At 36.2% G+C, this 21689-nt stretch overlaps 1 protein-coding gene across 1 annotated transcript in view; it reads left to right on the plus strand.

Moving 5' to 3' along the window:
* TWSG1 (twisted gastrulation BMP signaling modulator 1) overlaps positions 1-21689 on the plus strand; it is a 60366-nt gene that overhangs the window by 27539 nt on the left and 11138 nt on the right. The window contains exon 3 of the mRNA XM_055324537.1: positions 4430-4529. Coding sequence (XP_055180512.1) covers positions 4430-4529 — 100 coding nt within the window. The remainder of the gene's footprint in view (positions 1-4429; positions 4530-21689) is intronic.

Consider the following 21689-nt stretch of genomic DNA (forward strand, 5'->3'; position numbering starts at 1 on the left):
TTGATTCTAGTATATATTTTTGAGTCTTTCATAATTAAAAAATACTTTTTTTTTTTTAAGTATCCCTTGACTATAACCTCTTTAGGAAAGACTTTCTGGTTACTGAAGATTCATTTAAGTCTTCATAACTAAAACCATTAAAGATAAAGACTTCTTTTTAAGTGAAGAAGACTGCTTAATTTATTTATTTTCTTAAAATTTATTTATTTTCTAGAGAGGGAGAGAGGGAGAAGCAGACCCCCTGCTGAGTGAGTAGCTCAGTGCAGAGCTCCATCTCACCACCCTGAGATCAGGGTCTGAGCCAGAATCAAGAGTTGAGGACTTAACCAACTGAGCTACCCAGGCACTCCTCTGCTTAATTTATTTTATTTTTATTTTTTTAATTTTTTATTTATTCAGAGGCAGAGAGAGAGAGAGGCAGAGACACAGGCAGAGGGAGAAGCAGGCTCCATGCAGGGAGCCCGACGTGGGACTCGATCCCGGGTCTCTAGGATCACACCCCAGGCTGCAGGCAGCGCTAAACCGCTGCACCACTGGGGCTGCCCTCCTCTGCTTAATTTAAATGGAATAATTATTACTGTTTTTTTGTGATCCTTTATAATCACAGAGTTACTTACTGAGTTGGGGTTTTTTCCTTTTGTATTTCCAATACTTAGGTTCAAAGCATGTTAGAAGTGTTTTTTATATTTAGAAACATTCATTATAACCATAGTTTTCTTGCTGTCAAGAAAATTATAGTGTACATTTCCAAAGATCTTTATGACCGAACATTCAATAATGTGATTTTGAAAGACATGTAAAGTGAATAGAAAAGAATGAATTTGGTGAGCCACACATGGTTGTTATTCATCTTATTTACACATGGAAATTCATTGCTTTCAATTTTTTTCTTGACTTAACCATAGTCATAGTGCAAAGAGTTTCTATATATTTTTGCTCTCCTGATCTGCAGTGAGGTTTTTGAGATCCTAACTACCATATATTAAATTTACTGGAATTTTCTTCTAGAAAATGAGAAGTTAAATGTGGGTTTGAAAATTGAAAAGGCATAAATCCTGACTAAAAGGTTGGTTTGAGGATCTCATTTTCTTATTTTTGAATCTCCTGAAAAGAATACTGACATGATGGGGATCCCTGGGTGGCTCAGCGGTTTAGTGCCTGCCTTTGGCCTGGGGCATGGTCCTGGAGTCCTGGGATCGAGTCCCACGTCAGGCTCCCTGCATGGAGCCTGCTTCTCCCTCTGCCTGTGTCTCTGCCTCTCTCTCTATCTCTCTGTCTCTCATGAAGAAGTAAATAAAATCTTTAAAAAAAATATTGACATGAGCTATGAAGAATAGAGATTATTTGATATATTTTTAGGTTTATTTACTCTGTAAATGTTTTAATTTATGAGATTATTTTATTAAGACAAAGATTTTTCATTCTTTAGTAAGATGGAAAGAAAGAAAAGTACTAGTTGGCTTATTGTTACTTAGTATTCAACCAGGTAGCACAGTAATTTTTATCAAGAAAGACTTAGCCTGGGGCAGCCCAGGTGGCTCAGTGTTTAGTTCCACCTTCAGCCCAGGGTCTGATCCTGGAGCGGCAGGGTCCAGTCCATATCAGGCTCCCTGCAAGGAGCCTGCTTCTCCCTCTGCCTATGTCTCTGCCTCTCTTTCTCTCTCTCTGTCTCTCATGGATAAATAAATAAAATCTTAAAAAAAAAAAAGAGTCTTAGCCTGGTTTTTTGTTATTTTATTTTTATTTTGTTTTTTATTTTGTTATTTTAATAAGGCAGTAATAAAACTTACCTTCAAGTTATTTCCCTCAGTAAGTTATTTTGGCTTCCTATAACCTTTCCTTTTATATCCTATCAGTATATTATGAATCATTAAGCATATTACTAGAGTATATTATTCCATCATACTGGCATGTAAAAGTATAGGCATCTATTAAGAGGGTGTGAAATAGATTTAATCTTGAGGGCTACGTGATCCAGGCAAGTTGAAGCAGCTTTAAATAGTCTTAGTTTTAACCTTCCATTAGTTCTCAGTAATCTTAAGGTATCACCACCCTTTCATTCCAATTTAAAACACCTTACAGATTCATGTCGGTAAAAAGACATAATGAATGCTTTAATGACTCAGACAGGAAGCCATTACGTTGACATTCATTTTCAAATTATTTAGTATGATATACAGTAATTCATTTAATAAGCATTTGTTTAGAAAAAGGAGAAATATATTCTTTGAGTAAATTTGTTACTTTCTAATTTGCTTCTTCTGAGCTAAATAGATAATGAAATTCAAGCAACTAAGAGAGTAAAGGGATATTTTCTATGTATAATGTAAATTAAAATTTAAAAGAAGCTTTATTTCTTGTGACTAAGTGGTAGCCTATCTAAAACTAAAAAACAATAAATATCAATATCCTTAACTCTGATGGTGTTCTTAAAAGATGTATACTCAGGAAACGTTCTCTCATTCCAAAGACAGGATAGACAGATTTTTATGGAGAAACAAGTCACAAAGTATATCTTTGGCAACTGTGATTTTTCTAGGTTTCCAAGTAAGCTTGAGTTTGTCTGAATCAAGCATCACCAGTTTTATGATGAAGCACCTGTACTTCTTAGCAAGTTCCTGCCCTTTTAGTCTCTCTGTAAGAGACCTAGCAAAGTTACCTAAGGTCTGCAGTACATGAATTCAGCCTGACTGGACAGTTCTGAAGTTTTAATACTAAGAAAGAAGGAAGGAAGGAAGGAAGGAAGGAAGGAAGGAAGGAAGGAAGGAAGGAAGGAAGGAAGGAAGGAAGGAAGGAGAGAGGGGAGGGAGGGAGGGAGGGTCTTAGCCTGGTTTTTTGTTATTTTAATAAGGCATTAATAAAGTAATAAAGTATTGCTGCTTGCATGTATCATCAGGCTACAAGTATGCGCTGACATGAAACTAATGAACTACTTAGAAAATAGTGCAAATGTAGATTCTTGAAAGTGCTATGAAATAGCTAAGGGACTTTTGGAGAAGAAACAAGGAATTAAATATCAGTGTTGCAAAAAATCATGTCATACTAGAATGATGGAATGACTTCAGTAGTCTAGAAATGTAATAAGATAAACTTAATAGGGATAAATATTATGTGCTATGTTTGTTTTAAAAAAATGTATATGGTATCTGAGTAGGATAATGGAAAGCTGAGTAGGAAATGGTGGCTACAGAATTTCCCTTCAAGTTAGCTTTGTTTAGGAGTGGCTGCCTGGTGGCAAGGACTAAAGGAATTACCTTAAAGCCTCATTTAGGAAGCAAAATTTAGTGGCTTAACAATAACCCTTTATTTAGCTCTTCTGTGAGTTGGCAGTCTGGGCCTTTATCAACTGTATGGTTTTTCTGGGCTCATTCTGTGTCTGTTGTCAGCTGCTGGTTGGTTGGAGGCTGGATGAGATAGGGTGCTTCAAATGGACCAACCTGCCCATCACAGAGTTACTTACTGAGTTGGGTTTTTTTTCCCTTTTGTATTTCCAATACTTAGGTTCAAAGCATGTTAGGAGAGGTAGGTTCTGAGAGGAAGAGGAAAAGCACTCAGTGCTATGGAGACCCAGACTCAGAACTGACATGTCACTTTCACCAAATTCTGCTGATTAAAGCTAGTCTGAAAATAAATACTGTCCTCCTGATCAGAAGAGCTGCAAAGTTTCATTGCAAAAAGGGTGGGTGGACACAGGGAGGGAATAATTGCTGTCTTCTTTTAAATAGTCTACCACACTAAACACACTGCTTTAATATGTTGTAGGCCAATAAAAATAGCAGTTTTTGAAAGATGCTTTTATTCATACTCCACATAATGAGAAACCACAGCTCCCACTACAAACTGGCTCTTCATTTAATTTGAACAATGACTAATAGCTGAAAAGCATGTTTTATACTCCTACTGAATGATTTTTCAAGGCAGTATAGGGGGTAAAGTTATGGGTTATAAAGTAAAAGGTTTTCTCTATTTCAAAATAAGAGATAAGAGCATCTTCAAGATAAGAGCATCCAAATAGATCACTGAATGCATCCAAAAGAAAAAAATCTGGGGTGCCCAGGTAATTCATTGGTTAAGCATCTGCCCTCAGCTCAGGTTGTGATACTGGGATCAAGTCTTATCAGGCTCCCTGCACGATGGGGAGTCTGCTTCTCCCTCTCCTCTACTTGTGCTTGTCTTGCACACTCTCTCTCTCTCTGTCTCTCTCTCAAATAAATAAATAAACAAATAAACAAATAAATATTTTTTAAAAAGAAAATATAAAACTACTTGATGTTGTAGATATTTATGTTCCTACAAACAGTTAATGATCTTTAAAAAAAATTATGTGAAGGGTAGATTACTATAAATGCAAATGTGGGGGTTTTGCTGCAAAAAACTAACAATTTTAAATAGAGTTTCAGATTTTGAAATTTAATTATCTTATTTGTAGGAGCTCTGCCAGTGCCGACCTGGAGAAGGAAACTGTTCCTGCTGCAAGGAATGTATGTTGTGTCTTGGGACCCTTTGGGATGAGTGCTGTGATTGTGTTGGTAAGTTGACATGCAGTAAAGCTTAATATTTATCACAGAATCTTTGTCTTTAAGAGACTTTAAAGAATATATGTGTATCTTATTTGTATAGAGTAGTGTGGGTATAAGATGTAGTAGGTATTATAGAACATGATTGCATTTGCTTGTATTGAATGGTATTTATATATATGCACATTTTTATTTTTATAGAGAAAGGTCTGCAAGGAAATTCAAAGTACTTACTCATGGAAGGAGGAATGGAAGAACAATGGGAATTTTTTTACTTTTTATTTTTAATATCTCATACTGTTGAATTTTTAATAAGAATAAATACTCTAAAATAAATATAAATAAAATAAAAATAAATACTATAAAATACTATGAAAATAATCTATAATTATATTAAAAATAGGTTATCTTTCTTCTATATAAAACTTCACTATGGGGTGCTTGGGTGACTCAATCAGTTAAGCACCTGACTCTTGATTTTGCCTTAAGTCTTGGTCTTCGGGTGGTGAGATTGAGCCCTTGTTGGGCTCTGCACTGGGCATGGGGCCTGCTTGGGATTCTCTCTCTCTCTTTCTCTCCCCCTCTCTGCCCCTCCCTGCCTCTAAAAATAAGTTAAAAAATGAAAAGATTTCACTAAAGATCCTTGAGAAACCAAAAGCCTTTTTCTCTTTCTTTTCTTTTTTCTTTTCTTTCTTTTCTTTTCTTTTTCTTTTCATTCTTTCTTTCTTTCTCTTTCTTTCTTTTTCTTTTCTTTCTTTTCTTTTCTTTTCTTTTCTTTTCTTTTCTTTTCTTTCTTTTCTTTTCTTTTCTTTCTTTCTTTTAGAAACTAAAAGCTATTTTTAAAGGCTTTCTGAGGAATAGTGCCCGAGATGTATTAAATAAAAAGGGGGGGGGGCACCTGAGAGTGGCTCATTTGGTTGAGCTTCCATCTCGATTTCTTTTTTTTTTTTTTAAGATTTTATTTATTCATTCATGATAGACAGAGAGAGAGAGAAGCAGAGGGAAAAGCAGGCTCCATGCCAGGATCCCAACGCGGGACTCGATCCTGGGTCTCCAGGATCATGCCCTGGGCCACAGGCAGGCGCTGAACCGCTCAGCCACCCAGGGATCTCCTCTTGATGGGCATTTTTTAAGTTTTATTAATGGAAAAAAAGAAAAGAAGGTTTTAATTATTTTAGAACATTAAATATAAGTTTATTTAATATGTACAATGAAAGTAAAAATGAGAAAACAAGTCCTTTAACCCCTGAATAAGCATTTAATTTAACATGGATGCCAAATATACAAATATACTTTTAGCATTGCCTAAAATAATGTGTGTGTGAATGTGAATGTGTGTGTGAATGTGTGAGTTTGTGTGTGTGTGTGTTATGTTTTGCTCATCACACAATGGAAACAGTGCCATTCAGCTTATTTTTTTCAAAAGATTTATTTCTTTAAATGTCCATATGCAATATGGGGCTCAAACTCACAACCTAGAGATCAAAAGTCACATGCTTCACAGACTGAGCCAGCCAGGTACCCCCATTCAGCCTCCTCTTCTAGGAAAATAGTTCTATAATTCTGCTGAAAAAGAACACTTAAACTCAGTCATACCTCTACAATTCTAGAAGCAACTGGTGAGCTTCTAGGCTAGTTCATATTTAAAAATATAGGGCACCTGGGTGGCTCAGTGGTGAGTCTCAGCCTTTGGCTCAGGTCATGATCCTGGGGTCCTGGGATCAACTCCTGTATCAGGCTCCCCATAGAGAGACTGCTTTTCCCTCTACCTATATCTCTGTCTCTCTCATGAATAAATAAATAAAAATACATATATTATTTACCTATAAGGATTTAATCACTAGTTTTGTTTTTTTAAAGATTTTATTTATTCATAGAGACAGAGAGAGGGGGGCAGAGACACAGGCAGAGGGAGAAGCAGGCTCCATGCAGGGAGCCTGATGTGGGACTCGATCCCAGGTCTCCAGGATCACACCCCAGGCTGCAGGAGGCGCTAAACCACTGCACCACCGGGGCTGCCCTAATCACTAGTTTTAAACTTCAAGTAAGTTCATATTGTAACTTTATCTCTCATTTAAAATTCAGTTAATCTTTCTCCTCTCTAGGATAAAATTTCCATCTTCCAGGTTTTGCTTTGTTTTTGTTTTGTTTTGTTTTGTTTTTGTAAAGCAGTATTCTTTTTCTTATAAGCAGTTCTCTTCCACACTAGGCTCTTGTGATGTCCTCTGCAAATATGTGGCTGCTCCTCCCTTCTAAGTTGAAAACCACTCCCCATACTTTTCAAGGATGGGGCACAAGCCTCTGGGAGGACCTAAATTAGAGCACAGCCTTCCCTTCCCTTCCCTTCCCTTCCCTTCCCTTCCCTTCCCTTCCCTTCCCTTCCCGTCCCGTCCCGTCCCGTCCCGTCCCGTCCCATGGATTTTGAGCACATAACCTTGTCTAGCAGGCTCCTCCAGCAACTTTCCTAAGAGAATCTGTTTCCCTTTTCTGATTTTCTCTTAAGGTAAGAGTAGCCACCGTAGCTCATTTTTATCCTTGCTGTTGAACATATTTCTCAAATCCTGTAGTTTTGGGATGCTAGATCCTTACCTGCAGCTTTTTTGGATTTGTTTTAGTGTTTGTTTTGTTTTTACCTTTCCAAATGTACACAAAAAGAGAGAGTACAAGGAACTGCTATGTACCTACTCCCTGGCTTCAACAGCCATACTTGATTCATCCATTCATTCAACTGTGTATCTCCATCCCCCCCCCCCCGCTTTCTTTTTTTGGAGTATTATAATTTCACTACATCTCCAAAGTCCCTTGCTGTACATCTCAAGAAAAAAAAGGTAAATTTTCTTACACAATACAGTGTCATCACCATACCTAAAACGCTTAACAATTCTTCCTTCCCTCACCACCTTTTAAAATTCTATGGACTTGTTAAAGAAACTAGTGAATAATGATGGAAAATATATCACATTCTGGATTTGGCTAATTGCTTCCCATATTTAACTTGTTATTTTGTCCTATTTCCTATAGATTGGAGATTAGATCTAAAGACTGATTAGATTCTAATTCAGTTTTGGGGAGGTGGGGTACAGTGGTAAATTATACACCATAATTGGTTATACTCCAGTCTGATCCTTTCATGGTAAGTTCCCATCACGTTATAGTTTCACCCTTCATTGATGACCTTTGCCGTTATCAATTTCATTAAATAATGATCTATTATCTTTCCTTCTTCATTTATTAGCTGGAATTATTCTGTATAGAAGGACATTTTTCTATCTCCTAGAGCCCTTTGGTTACCCTGAAATAAAGGATATTTAAACAAAAAGTAAGATACTTAATTCTCTTTGTTCATTTTCAGAGTATTGACTTCATGCCCTAGCAAATTCCAGTAGTGTTCAATACATTTTCACTTTGCTTTTTGGTAGTTTGGGTGTGGGTGTGGGTGTGGGTGGGTGGTATTTTAAGTGTCATTGTAAACTCATGGTTTTTTACATATGTTTAGTATTTTAATCAGTTGCTGTCATTGTTCTTTTTACTCAAATTGTCTCATCTTTGGTTAGTAGGAACCTCATCAACTTGGTGCTTGAGTCCTTTTGACATGACCTCTGTCCTCCTTGTTAGCTTTAGATAGGCTGTCCAAGGCTCATCTTATATATCTTACATATGTAATTAGCCATTTCCTCAGGGGACTTTGGTTCCTATTAGAAGAAAATGGTAGGTAGAGACCACAGTCTTGCCATTAGGACTACTTGTTGCTCCTACTAACTTTCTTTTAGCCCTTTTTAGTGGGCAGAGCTAATAAATAGCTACAAGGGAAAAAACTTTTTGAGTCTGTAGTAATACTGCCAATTCAAATTTAAGATGACAAGGTCTTTACTCCTTTTGATTTTACATCTGTAACTCTCTCATGCTGAAATTTTTGGTTTCTAACAACATTAATACACTTACTTATATGCGTTATTTGTAATACCTCAGTGAAACTATTAAGTAATGGTTAAGATTTCTTTGTCCTTGAATATGAACTAAAGATGTAAGCCCAAATACGATCTTCCATAGTCAGTTGGAGTATTTTCCGTGAGTGACTATGTGACCAACTTGACATAAAATTAGGTTCATTTATTTAGGGTTTTTTTTTTCCAGTTTTTAGAGATTGTTTATTTCCTTTTTTATTTATTTTTCTTTTGATTATGTAAAATATTTATATAATTAGACAAATGTATATAACAGTGGTAAAACAACTCATATCCATCTGTCACCTCCACTCTGTTCCTTCCCTCAACTATAGATAAGGTGACCACAAAACTTATTATCCAAACTAGAATATTTTTGAGAGTTAAACAAAGACAGTAGGATAAACCTGAACCTGAATTGACCTGAATTGGCTCAAGGAACCTGGGATGAATGATTTCATCCTACCTGTGGCCATTGTTTAAAACTTTCATAGACATGTATATTTGTTAAACAAAACATTCATTTGTTACATAAAATGCTGTGCTTCATGCTTTTTCCTTTTTGTTTTTGTATTTTCATTTAACTGAACGTCCTGGAACTTAGTAGTAGTAGTAGTAGTAGTAGTACCTACATTGTTGGCTAAAACACTTTATGGTATTCATTTGCTGATAAATGGACATTTGGGTTATTCCCAGTCTTTTATCATTACAAATAACAGTATAATGAATAATCGTGTATAGTCAATTCTATGTAATATTGCTAGATATTATCAAATTCTCCTCCAAAAGAATCAGCATTTGCATTCTCACCAAGGCAGTGTTATCAAATTCTCCTCCAAAAGAATCAGCATTTGCATTCTCACCAAGGCAGTGTTCCCCCCAAATATTTCAAAAAAACTTATGTTGTCAAACTTTTGTTGCTATTGTTTACCAAAGTTTTGGATTTTTAAAAATTTGATGGGGAAATGATACAGTTTTAAATTTTCATTATCTTATCACCAGGGAGGTTGAGCATCTGTTCATATGTTGAAGGACTATGTATATTTACTTTTTTGTGAATTGTTCATGTATTTTGCCCATTCTACTGGATTTTTGGTATTTTTATTTATTATTTAGAAGTTTAATAATAGGTGTACAACTCCAAAATCTTATAATTTTGTTTCCCAGTTGTTCATTTGTATTTTAACCTTATTTGTTATTTTTTATCCTGAAAAGCTTTTTTATTTTATGTAGTCAACTTTATCAGTGTTTCCTTTCATTGTTCGTAGATTTTGAGTCATAGTTAGGTTTCCCTCTAATCCCAGAGAGTATTTGTATGGTCTTGTTTATTTATTTATCTACATATAATTAACTCTAATACATTTGGAATTCATCTTGATTTATATATGAACTATGGATCCCATTTTTTCTTTTTCACACTACCACTGTTCATTTAAATATTACTTATAAAGTCATATGCCTATTTATTTAAAAGTCTCCCAGTGATTTCAGTTGCCACCTTTATCTATGTACTTTGCTTTATTTCTGAGTTTTCTGTATGCTATACTGTTGGTCTCTGTGTCTGTTCATACATCAAAACCACACTATTTTCTTTATAGAAGCCTTATAAATGTTTTAATATCTAGTAAGGCTAGGCATCCATTCATTGCTCTTCTACTCACAGTATATTAATTTCAAGCATACCTACATACATACTAGGGTTGATAAAAGGATTATTTTCTTCCCTTTAGGCTTACATATGTTCTTTGTAAAAGACTTTCCAACCAGGCTTAGCCCCTGAAAACCGATTCTCAAAAAGTATTAATATATTAGGCTCCCCTTTTTTCCCCTGAGATTTTCTGCCCTGAAGTGCAAAAACAGACCATTGACAATATTAAGTTTTTGTGTGAATGAAATGCTCTATTTTATATTTTGGGTCTGGCATTAGCCTGCACTTTTAGGATAATGTACAATGAAAACAAGTGGGCCTAACAGCTATGAAGGAGCCCCTGTCCAGAATAGCAATTTGGTCTACCTAAACAAAATGTAACCTGAATTAAGCTTCTTGTTTCGACTTCTGTTCTTATTTACTTGTCTGCTTTATAGTTTTTGATTCTTAATTCCCATTTTATAGTTATTGTTCTGAGTTTATCTACTTAGATTAGTTTTGCTTATTCTTTAATTTCACATAAGTGGAATCATACAGTATCACGTAGTGGTTTAAAATGCATTTTAGAAAATTATGAAATGGTACGTACTATAATAGACTCTACAATTAACCATAAAAATAAAATTGTCAGTTTTTTTTTTTACAAACAAAGATGAGTTTATTTGGGGATAGCAGGAAATTGCAATTTGGGATATGCAAGCTATAACAAAACAATAGGCAAGTCCAGAAAACAGTGAGGAACATCCTTTTATAGAGGACAGGGAGGAGTTAGGAGTACTGTTGTAAACAAAAAGTGCATTGGAATAAACTAGGAGTTGAAAGTATAGTGGCTTCTCAGTGGCTTAATTGAGATAGTCTCTCGTTTGGGCTGTTGCTAGGAGAGAAGAAAATCTTCCTTTCTCCTGCTGAGGTAGCAAAGTATATAGGCTTCTTCCTGTTGGGAATTCAGTGGTCCACTGTTTGGATGTTAATTTGGAAATACTAGATTCTTTCTGATACTAAAGTCACTATTAGTACTTAATGAAAGAAAGTATCAGGGATCCCTGGGTGGCGCAGCGGTTTAGCGCCTGCCTTTGGCCCAGGGCGCGATCCTGGAGACCTGGGATCGAATCCCACGTCGGGCTCCTGGTGCATGGAGCCTGCTTCTCCCTCTGCCTGTGTCTCTGCCTCTCTCTCTCTCTGTGACTATCATAAATAAATAAAAATTAAAAAAAAAAACAAAAACAAAAACAAAAAGGCAACGCGGTGAAGGGGAAAAGGTATTTGCTAATAATATGTCTGATAAGGGGTTAATATCTAAAACATATAAGGAACTTACACAGTTCATCACCAAAAAATAAATAATCCAATTTAAAATGGGCAAAGGACCTGAAGAGAGATTTTTCCAAAGAAGACATTCAGATGGCCAACAGGTCTCCAGGATCGCGCCCTGGGCCAAAGGCAGGCGCCAAACCGCTGCGCCACCCAGGGGTCCCTGCCTTTTTGTTTTGTTGGTGGTTCCTTTGTTGTGTAAAATACTTGTATTTTGGTGTAGTCCTACTAGTTTTTGCTTTTGTTTCCCTTGCCTCAGAAGACATATTTAGAAAAATGTTGCTAAGGGCAATGTCCATGAGGCTGTTGCCTTCTAGGACCTTTCTGGTTTCAGGTCTTACATTCATATTTTTCATCTGTTTTTGAGTTTATTTTTGTTTATGGTATAAGCAAGTGATCCGGTTTCATTCTTTTGCATGTAGCTGTGCAGTTTTCCCAGCACTATTTATCGAAGAAACTGTCTTTTCCCCATTTCTATCCTTTTGGGGGGAGAGGGAGGGAAAGAGAGAGAGGATCTTAAGCAGACTCCATGCCTAGCGTAGAGCCCCACACAGGGCTAAGCCTCACAATCCTGAGATCATGACCTGAGCCAAATCAAGAGTCAGACATTTAACCAGCTGAGCCACTCAGATGCCCCTCCATTTATATTCTTGCCTTCTTGTAGATTAATTGACCATATAGGTGTGAGTTTATTTATGGGCTCATTTATGGGCTCTCTATCCTGTTCCATTGATCTATGTGTTTGTTTTTGTGTATCATATTATTTTGATTACTACAGCTTTGTAGTATGTCTTGAAATCTGAGACTGTGATACCTTTAGCTTTGTTCTTTCTCAAGATTGTTTTTGCCTTTTAAGGTATTTTGTGGTTCCATACAAGTTTTAAGCTTATTTGTTCTAGTTTTGTGAAAATTACTATTGATATTTTGTTAGAGATTACACTGAATCTGTTTTTGCTTTGGGTAGTATGGTCATTTTAACAATATTTATCTTCCAATCCATAGTTTGTCTTTTCATTTGTTTTTGTTATCTTCAATTTCTTTCATCAGTATTTTATAGTTTTCAGAGTACAAGTCTTTAACCTCCTTGGTTAAGTTAATTCCTTGGTATTTTATTTTGGTGCAATTGTAAATGGAATTGTTTTCTTAATTTCTTTTTCTGCTACATCATTTTTAGTGTATAGGAATGCAACAGATTTCTATACATTTATTTTGTATCCTGTAGCAAATATTTATTTTTAAATCCTTATTGACAAACATGATTTTCTATTTTCTCTTTTTAAAATACTGATAGTATTTAAGAAAGCTATGCATGTTATTTAGATACATTATGGTCTCCACCATAGCTGATGTAAATGTTGTGTTGATTTAATAAATATGCCAGAATTGATATATCAAGAAACATTAGGATTTTTTTACTTGATTTTATTTTGCTAAAGATGTTTGATTGGCTATTTGGTATTTATAATTGTTACCCAACAAGTACTTAAGGATACCCAAGACTAGGGTCATATATGCCTATTCAGAGTTCACTTTTAAAGCTAATTTATTGATTTTAGAAAGTGATAAGTAACAAAACTGAATTTATCTGCTGTAAAAAAACAGACCAGGAACTAATCCCAAAATGACTCTGGACACACATGTTTTTTATGGGTAAGAGTCACTTCTTTAGAGTGAATTTTCTTTAAGAATAGTCCTTAAATATCCTTTTCTTTACTTTCAGCCCACCATAATCTGTTACATATATCAAATATGAGTCACAGCATAATAAATAGGAACAATTTCAATTACATTTTTTCCCAAAATAAGCTATGTTAGGCAATTATTTTTTTTTAATTTTTATTTTTATTTATGAGAGAGAGAGAGAGAGAGAGAGGCAGAGACACAGGCAGAGGGAGAAGCAGGCTCCATGCACCAGGAGCCCGACGTGGGATTCGATCCCGGGTCTCCAGGATCACGCCCTGGGCCAAAGGCAGGCGCCAAACCGCTGCGCCACCCAGGGATCCCGGCAATTATTTTTTTAGAGTGATTTTTTTTTTTTTTCCAGAATGGAATAGTAATCACTTAACTCCGGTATTTCTTGAGAAGTTGAATGGCTATATCTTTATTTCAAATTAACCTTTAAAAAAATATATTCTGTTTTGTGATATCCATGGGACTATTCTTAGAAATGACAATTGGCCCCACACTTCTAACATAAACTACTTATTATCTAAAAGTCCCTTAGGGGCAGCCCCGGTGACCCAGCGATTTAGGGACGCCTTCAGCCCAGGGTGTGATCCTGGAGATCCAGGATCGAGTCCCACATTGGGCTCCCTGCATGGAGCCTGCTTCTCCCTCTGCTTATGTCTCTGCCTCTCTCACTCTCTCTGTGTCTGTCATGAATAAATGAATAAAATCTTTTAAAAAATTAAATTAAATTAAAAAATAAAAAGTAATAAAAGTCCCTTGGGATGCCTAGGTGGCTCAGTGGTTAAGCCTCTGCCCTTGGCTCAGGGTGTCATCCTGAGGTCCTGGGATCGAGTCCCACTCGGGCTCCCTGAATGGAGCCTGCTTCTCCCTTTGCTTATGTCTCTGCCTCTCTCTCTCTGTGTCTCTCATGAATAAATAAATAGAATCCTTTTTTAAAAATTAATTTAAAAAATAAAAGTCCCTTAAGTTGTCATAAAAACAGTTTTGGGAATTACATTATGAAATTATTTTGCTTTTATATTTGTGTATGAGCCCCAGCCAAAGCAAAGGGCCTGCTTTGATTTAAAGGATTTTTAGAATCACTCGTGTGTATACTATCCAAGAAAGAACTTTGAATTTGTTTGTAGTATATGTCCTATATATCTTCTGCCATTTTATTTTTTAAGAATTATTTATTTATTCATTCATTCATTCATTTATTTAATTTAAAATCAATTTGCCAACATATAGTATAACACCCAGTGCTCATCGATGCCAACAAGTGCTAAAAAGACATTTTAAAGGGAGATCCTGCCCCAGTACCAGTACCATTAGTGCACTTTGCACTTAGATCTTGGTTTCTAATATAATTCTCCAATAAGAGAAGCCGTGCTTCTTGGAGAAACAGCTGGCTCTAACACCAAGGCAGGAAATATAGAAGATTAGCCTGGAACATGTTAAAGTACCAGAAGGTAAGGAAGTGCTTTAAAAAAAAATAGCCATTTGACGTGTGTGTGTTACCTTTACATGGGAGCCAACTGAAAGAGCTCCTGGTGGCTAAAGCTAGAAAAAATAAGCAACAAAATAAAGTAGTATTAGACTGTAACCAAGAGTATAAAATAAATATTCATGAGTCTGTATTGATATAAATAATTGATTAAGTAAGTTAACTAGTGGAAGAGAAGAGACAGATCTCCAAAGCAGAATTCAAAGTAACTATATAGATGCTCTGCCCTCAAGGCAGGAGAACATAACTACACCCTTCATGGTGTGGGCTACTCATAGTGACTTCCTTCTGAATGGTTCAGTACAGGAAGGTAGGAGAAATCTGACCTACACTATTTCAGCCAGGGGATCAAGGTCAATATAAGCAGTCAGAAATCTTGTATATAGTGTGTATCTTTGATCCAGTTTGATGAAAAATAGCATTTTATCTCTGTGGTCTCCCCCCACCCCCAACCTATAACCTAAATCTTATAATGAGAAAGATAACAGACAAATTCTAAAAACAGTGCATCCTACTAAATACCTGACTTAGTACTACTCAAAACTGTCAGAGTGATCAAAAGCTAGGAAAATTGAGAAACTACCATGAGAAACTAAAGAGACATGATGGCTAAATGCAGTGTGACATCCTAAATGGGCTCTTGGAACAAGAAAAAGATATTAGGTAAATACCATAGAAGTCTGAGTAAAGTATGGACATTATTTAATAATAATTTATCAATATTGGTTCATTAATTATAACAAATATACAATATTATGTAAGATGTTAATAATGGGGGAGGGGTGCCAGGGTGGCTCAGTGGGTTAAGTGCATTCTGCTCAGGTCATGTTCTCAGGGTCCTGAGATCGAGCCCTGTGTCAGACTTCCTGGTCAGCAGGGAGCCTGCTTCTCCCTCTCCCCTCCCATTCCTGCCACTTGTGCTCTTGTGCTCTCTCTCTCTCTCTCTTAAATAAATAAATAAATAAATAAATAAATAAATAAATAAATAAATAAAATCTTTTAATAAATAAACTAGGGGTGGGGGTATTAATTATACTCTGTGCTGTCTTTTCAATTGTTCTATGCAACTGTTGTAAAAAAGGTCTGTTAAAAAGAGAGAGAGAGAGAGAGAGAGGCACCTGAATGGCTTAATCAGTTAAGTGTTTGACTTGATTTCAGCTCAGATCATGATCTCAGGGTCTTGGGATCGAGCCCTGCTTCAGGTTCCATGCTTGTGGGGAGTCTGCTTGAGATTCTGTCTCTCTCCTTCTGCTCCTCCCCCCATTCACATTCTCTCTCTGTGTCTCTCTCAAATAAATCTTTTTTTTTTTTTTAAGATTTTATGTATTTATTCATGAGAGACACAGAGAGAGGCAGGAGCCTGACTTAGCCAGACTTTCTGAAAACTGTTTGGACTATATTGTTAAAGCCCTTCCTAAAGCTGCCTCTGCCCTACTAGGCGTTATGCACTGAGTCGGCTTTGAGAGGCATTGTATTGCTATGACAACTCATGAGAGGACACATGGTGGAGAGATTTTTTTGTTTATAAAAACAGGGCATGGGGTTTAAAGGATTAAAGAAAGTTGCTCTAGACAATGACATGTCCTCCTTTCTCAGTTTCAGTCATTATTTGCCTTCCCAGTGTCCTTTTTTGCATCACTGTATCTTCTCCATATCATTAGACAAATTGTTTCCTTTTTTTTGTAATCTGTAGTGTGAAAACAATAAGAGTTTGTTTTCAGGAAAAGATAATTATACTATTAACTAAGTATTGATTCTTCTTAAAACTATACGTACCCACAGGGGATTCTCATTTATGCTCTATATTCACATGAGGAAACTAAGAGGTGAAAACTTCCATCCATTCTCATACGCTGCTCAAAATGAGGTCTGTTGGATCACATGCTCTGAATCCCACTGCCCTTTTTGGGTAACTGTAGGGCACAGTTTTTTTTTTTTTTTCAAGTGGTAATTTCTTAAAGGTTACTTACAAAGTAGAACCTAAACCAGATTCTAAAATTCTTTATACTCTTACTTCAAAATCCACTGGTCTGTCTTGAAACTTTGAATAATTTTACCCATGTATAATTTTGTGATATTATGTATCAGTCATTTGGACATTATGAGTTCACTGAGTTATGTAGATTTTCCAAATAGTGACACATTCATTATACAATATATATTTTTAAAAACCCACATTAGTTCATTTTACCACCAATCTCATTAGAATGTATTATATAAGTTTTAGGAAGCAATTGAATCATGGTGGCAGAGAGAAGTTCTCTAAAATTCTAATTTTTGCTGGAAAATCTGTTTTTCCACAAATACTGTGAGCTACATCCTTGAAGTATCATGTTCACCTCATGCATTTTCAGTGAAATATCTGCTAGATACATAATTCTTCATAATCATAGTTTGGTAGTCATTTTTTTCTTAAGTAAAAATAGTATTCTAAGAAAAAGTAGCTAGTTCAGCTTGCAACTCAGTAAGCACACTTCCTTGACACAGGCATTATATGTAAGTATGCAGCAAGTATTTTCTGCATATTTCCCAGTTCATCACACAGTATATTAAAAAGTCATGTATTCAGGGGTCCCTATTTAATGAATTAATAATTGTTATTGTTTCATTAAGCATTGTCTTAAGTGAAACTGGCCTTTAAAAAAAAAAGCAACAACTATATTTGGTGGTGAAGAACACAATGACTACTAGTAATTTGGTGCCACTGCCTTGATTCAAGCTAAGATGCCAGATGTTTTACCCATCATTGCTTTTGCCCATCAGTGCAGATGTAAGACCTGGAAAATAAACAAAGTCATCTAAAAATTATTTTGACTGTATGAATCCTCTGAAAGGATTTTGAAAACTCCACGAAGTTCTTAGACTGTTTGGGAACTGCTATTCAAATGTATCCTTTAAAAAATATCTAAAGTTTTATATACTCCGTATTTTAAAGAAAACTCCTAAAGAGATAATAATTTTGCATATCTAAGAACGTTATTTAAGGTGAGAGTACTGTGTTGAATTGTAGTAAAATATAGAAAAGAAAGACCTTCAATATCTGCTACTATTAACACATACGTATTTTCCTTTAAAATACAATTTAAAAACTAAAATTACTACTTATATACAGTAAATTCAAACAATGCTAGAAGGTATATATATGAAATGTCTCCCTTCCTGAATACCTCCATACATCTCCCTAAAATTAAATATTTCTCATATATACTTCCAGTAAAAACATACATATTTTTTACACTTTTTATTTTATAAAAGTATAATGAACAGTATCCAAGATACTGTTAGAATAATTTTATTTTTACTTAGAGCAGAAAGAATCTTTTTTTAAATTAAAATTCATTTAATTAACATAGTATATTATTAGTTTCAGGGGACAAAGCATATTTTAATATTTTTGGTCATTTTTTTTTTCATTTAGGGAAAACATTTAAGTGAATAAGTCTCAAAGAGCTTTTGTTTCCTCTTGTCATGGAAAGTTTTAACTTTTGAAAGAGCAAGAATCAATCTCCAGCTAACTCTAGAAATTATTAACTTTAGTTTACCAGTACCAACAAAAGATTGATGTGAACCACTTAAGATGTCAAAATAGAGGGATGCCTGGGTGACTCAGCGGTTAAGTGTCTGCCTTTGGCTTAGAGTGCGATCCCTGGATCCGGGATCGAGTCCTGCGCATTGGGCTCCCTGCGGGGAACCTGCTTCTCCCTCTGCCTATATCTCTGCCTCTCTCTATATATATATCTCTCATGAATAATTAAATAAATGTTTAAAAAACATATATGTGTGTGTGTGTGTGTGTGTGTATATATATATCAAAATAAAAATATTTTAAATGCAATGGCTGAAGATCCAAATTTAGAAATAGAAAGATCAGTGTGTATCAATATTAGTGATCAAGAGAAAGGGTAGAAGGAAAAGAATGAGAGAGGTGGGTAAAGATCAGGTCTTAGAGGACATGGAAAGGAATTTGGATTGTACCCTAAGTGTAATGGAAACCAGTGGAGAATGTGCAGTGGTGATACCTGAATTACATTTTTAAATGATCACTCTGGCTACTGTGTGGAAGATAGACTTTAGGATGTGAAGAGGACAGACGGGGTGGGAGGGGGTCAATAGTTGAAGTAACATGATAGTAGAATAGGATTATTGATATTAGTCAAAATGCTGCTGCTCAGATTCAGGGGATTCTTTGGAGGTAAGTTGTCAGAGTTTTGTTTCAAGTGGATGTAGGATATGAGGAAAGGGGGGAATCAATGCTAGACTACGAGTTGGGTAACTGAGGTGGGGTGGATTTACAAATCATTTCACTAAGGGGTTCTAACAACCAAAGACCAGGGTATTAGGTGGATCTTCAGGGTGAATATTGAAATTGTCAAGAGTGACAGTGGGTCTAAGAGTGGAAATGAGGTGGTGGTCCAGGTATTGGAGTTACTGGTTCATGAAGGAAAAATGTGACTGAGGGCAGCCTGGGTGGCTCAGCAGTTTAGTGCCAAAGGGCCCAGGGCTTGATCCTGAAGACCCGGGATCGAGTCCCACGTCGGGCTCCCTGCATGGAGCCTGCTTCACCCTCTGCCTGTGTCTCTACCTCTGTAGAGAGAGAGGTAGAGACATGAATAAATGTCTCTCTCATGAATAAATAAATAAAATCTTAAAAACGTTTCAGGGACACCTGTGTGACTCAGTGGTTGAGCCTCTGCCTTTGGCTCGGGTCATGATCCCAGAGTCCTGGGATCGAGTCCCACATCAGTCTCCCCACAGGGAGCCTACTTCTCTTTCTGCCTATATCTGCCTCTCTCTATGTCTCCCATGAATAAATAAATAAAATCTATATAAATAAATAAATAACCAACCAACCAGACATGCAAGCAAAGTAGAACAAGGTAAAACAGCAGACCAACTGATCATGAAGGAAATCTTTAGGAAACAAATCTTTAAGAAAACTAATGGCTATATTTTGAGGAATTTGAGAAAATATATCTGTAGTGCCAAAAACAGAACAAGAAAGCATTTGCAAATTTAAAATTTGATTAGGAAAACTTATAAGTTAAGAGGGGTTGAATAATATTGGAATAAAGATTAATGAGAAAAGACCTACATCTAGACAGAAGCTGATACAGTTTTACTACTGTCAAGTTAAATAATAATCTGGGGATCCCTGGGTGGCGCAGCGGTTTGGCGCCTGCCTTTGGCCCAGGGCGCGATCCTGGAGACCCGGGATCGAATCCCATGTCGGGCTCCCGGTGCATGGAGCCTGCTTCTCCCTCTGCCTGTGTCTCTGCCTCTCTCTCTCTCTCTCTCTCTCTCTGTGACTATCATAAATAAATAAAAATCTTAAAAAAAATAAATAATAATCTGAAAGACCTCAGAAATAACAATAGAGTTTATGTATAAGGAATAAGAGTTACATTGTCAGGGTACCTGATTGGCTCAGTTGGTAGAGCATGTGACTCTTAATCTCAGGGTTGTGAGTTCAAGCCCCACGTTGGTATGGAGCCTATTTCTTAAAATAAATAAATAAATCATGTAAATAGAAAACCTGAGTTAAAAAAAAAAAAAAGAATCACTGTGCTATCAGAGTTCTTCTCATCACTGTCACTGGACCAAAGCCTTAAGTGCACAGTAGGAAAATTATTTTGAACTGACAAATTATTGATCAAGAATGTGAATGTAAAAATTAAAAACATTTTTAAACAGCAAGAACTGAAAGTTACTTCTCACACAACATATTTGATATGATATCAAACAAAATAAGGCAGAAGACTAAGAAAGAGAAAAACGTGGGAAACGTGGGTCGAATGAAATGATGGCTTTACCCAGGAGTTGATTTAAGGACAGTATTAAGATCATAACTACATGGAAGGCTGTTCTGTGGTCAGTCAGATGTGGCCTCAGAAGAGGCACAGAAAAGGCTCAAGGAACAAAGTTCATTATAAATCGCAGGTCTCAAGGAGTTACTGCATGCCATGCAGGATCATAGAAGAAGCACCAGGTTTTGGTCAAGTGGCAAAAGACAGGAGCAAGAGCAAAATCTGGGCCAGAATCTTCAGTGGGGTTTCCACAGGAAAATCAAGGCAGGGCAGAGCAAGCAATTTAGGTCTGGCTAGTTTGAGTCATTCCCATGGGTTTGGGGCTCTGCCTGTGGTCTCTACTTAGTACTGGGCCTGGCTTGGTTAACTATATGCCTCCTGAGTTGCTTGGGCTGATGGAGGAGGTGTGGCTCAGAATTGGTCGGTTTGCATATCCAAGGCCTGCTCCTGGCTGAGCCCTTTGCTGGCTCCTAGAATTGACTAGCCAGGGAGGAAGTCTCTCCTCAGCCAGAAAGCTTTTTCTAAGATGTTGAAACATCATAATATACAGAAAATTGAAAAACATAAAAAATACAGAGGCTTAAGAGAAAACTGGCCTGCCTGAAGCAGTAAGTGAGGGCCCCTTGAAGTGTATCTCTGAGAAGAAAATGAGTTCCGTAGGGTACATCAAGCATACAATTGAGAAGCAGAATAATTTTTCAAGATTTGTTATAAGCTTGTTATCTGTGGTACACATACACACACAAATCCAAGAACTCCAAGCATAGAAATTGCAAGAAAATACAAAAGTTCAACAAGGAAATATGAGTCCTAGGAATTAAATATGTCAGTTGATTGCTATTATGAAAGTTTTCAGGATACAGAGAAGTAGAGAGAATAGCATGATGAATTCCTATATACCCATCTCTAGATTCAATAGTTATAAAAAATATGCCATATTCATTTCATCTTTCCCTCCCTTTTTTCTGACTTGGCATAGAAGCATTTACAAGCAAACTATAAACTAATTTTTACCCATGCATCCTTCAATTTCAATCTCTTAAAGAAAATAAAGACATTTACTTTATAAATAATGCGATTAAGAAACCTACAAAATTAATAATTTCTTGGTATAATCTAACGTTCCAGTTCATGATCAGGTTTCTCCGCTTGTCTCAAGAACCTGTTTTTGTAGTGGATATGTTCAAGTTGATCCAGACAAGATCCTTGTGTGTGTGTGTGTGTGTGTGTGTGTGTGTGTGTGTGTGTGTTTCTCATGCCACCTGACCTATCGAAGAGTTCCCCTGTAGA

Source organism: Nyctereutes procyonoides, unplaced genomic scaffold (assembly GCF_905146905.1).
Source record: "Nyctereutes procyonoides isolate TBG_1078 unplaced genomic scaffold, NYPRO_anot_genome, whole genome shotgun sequence".
In the NCBI taxonomy this organism is placed as follows: domain Eukaryota; kingdom Metazoa; phylum Chordata; class Mammalia; order Carnivora; family Canidae; genus Nyctereutes; species Nyctereutes procyonoides.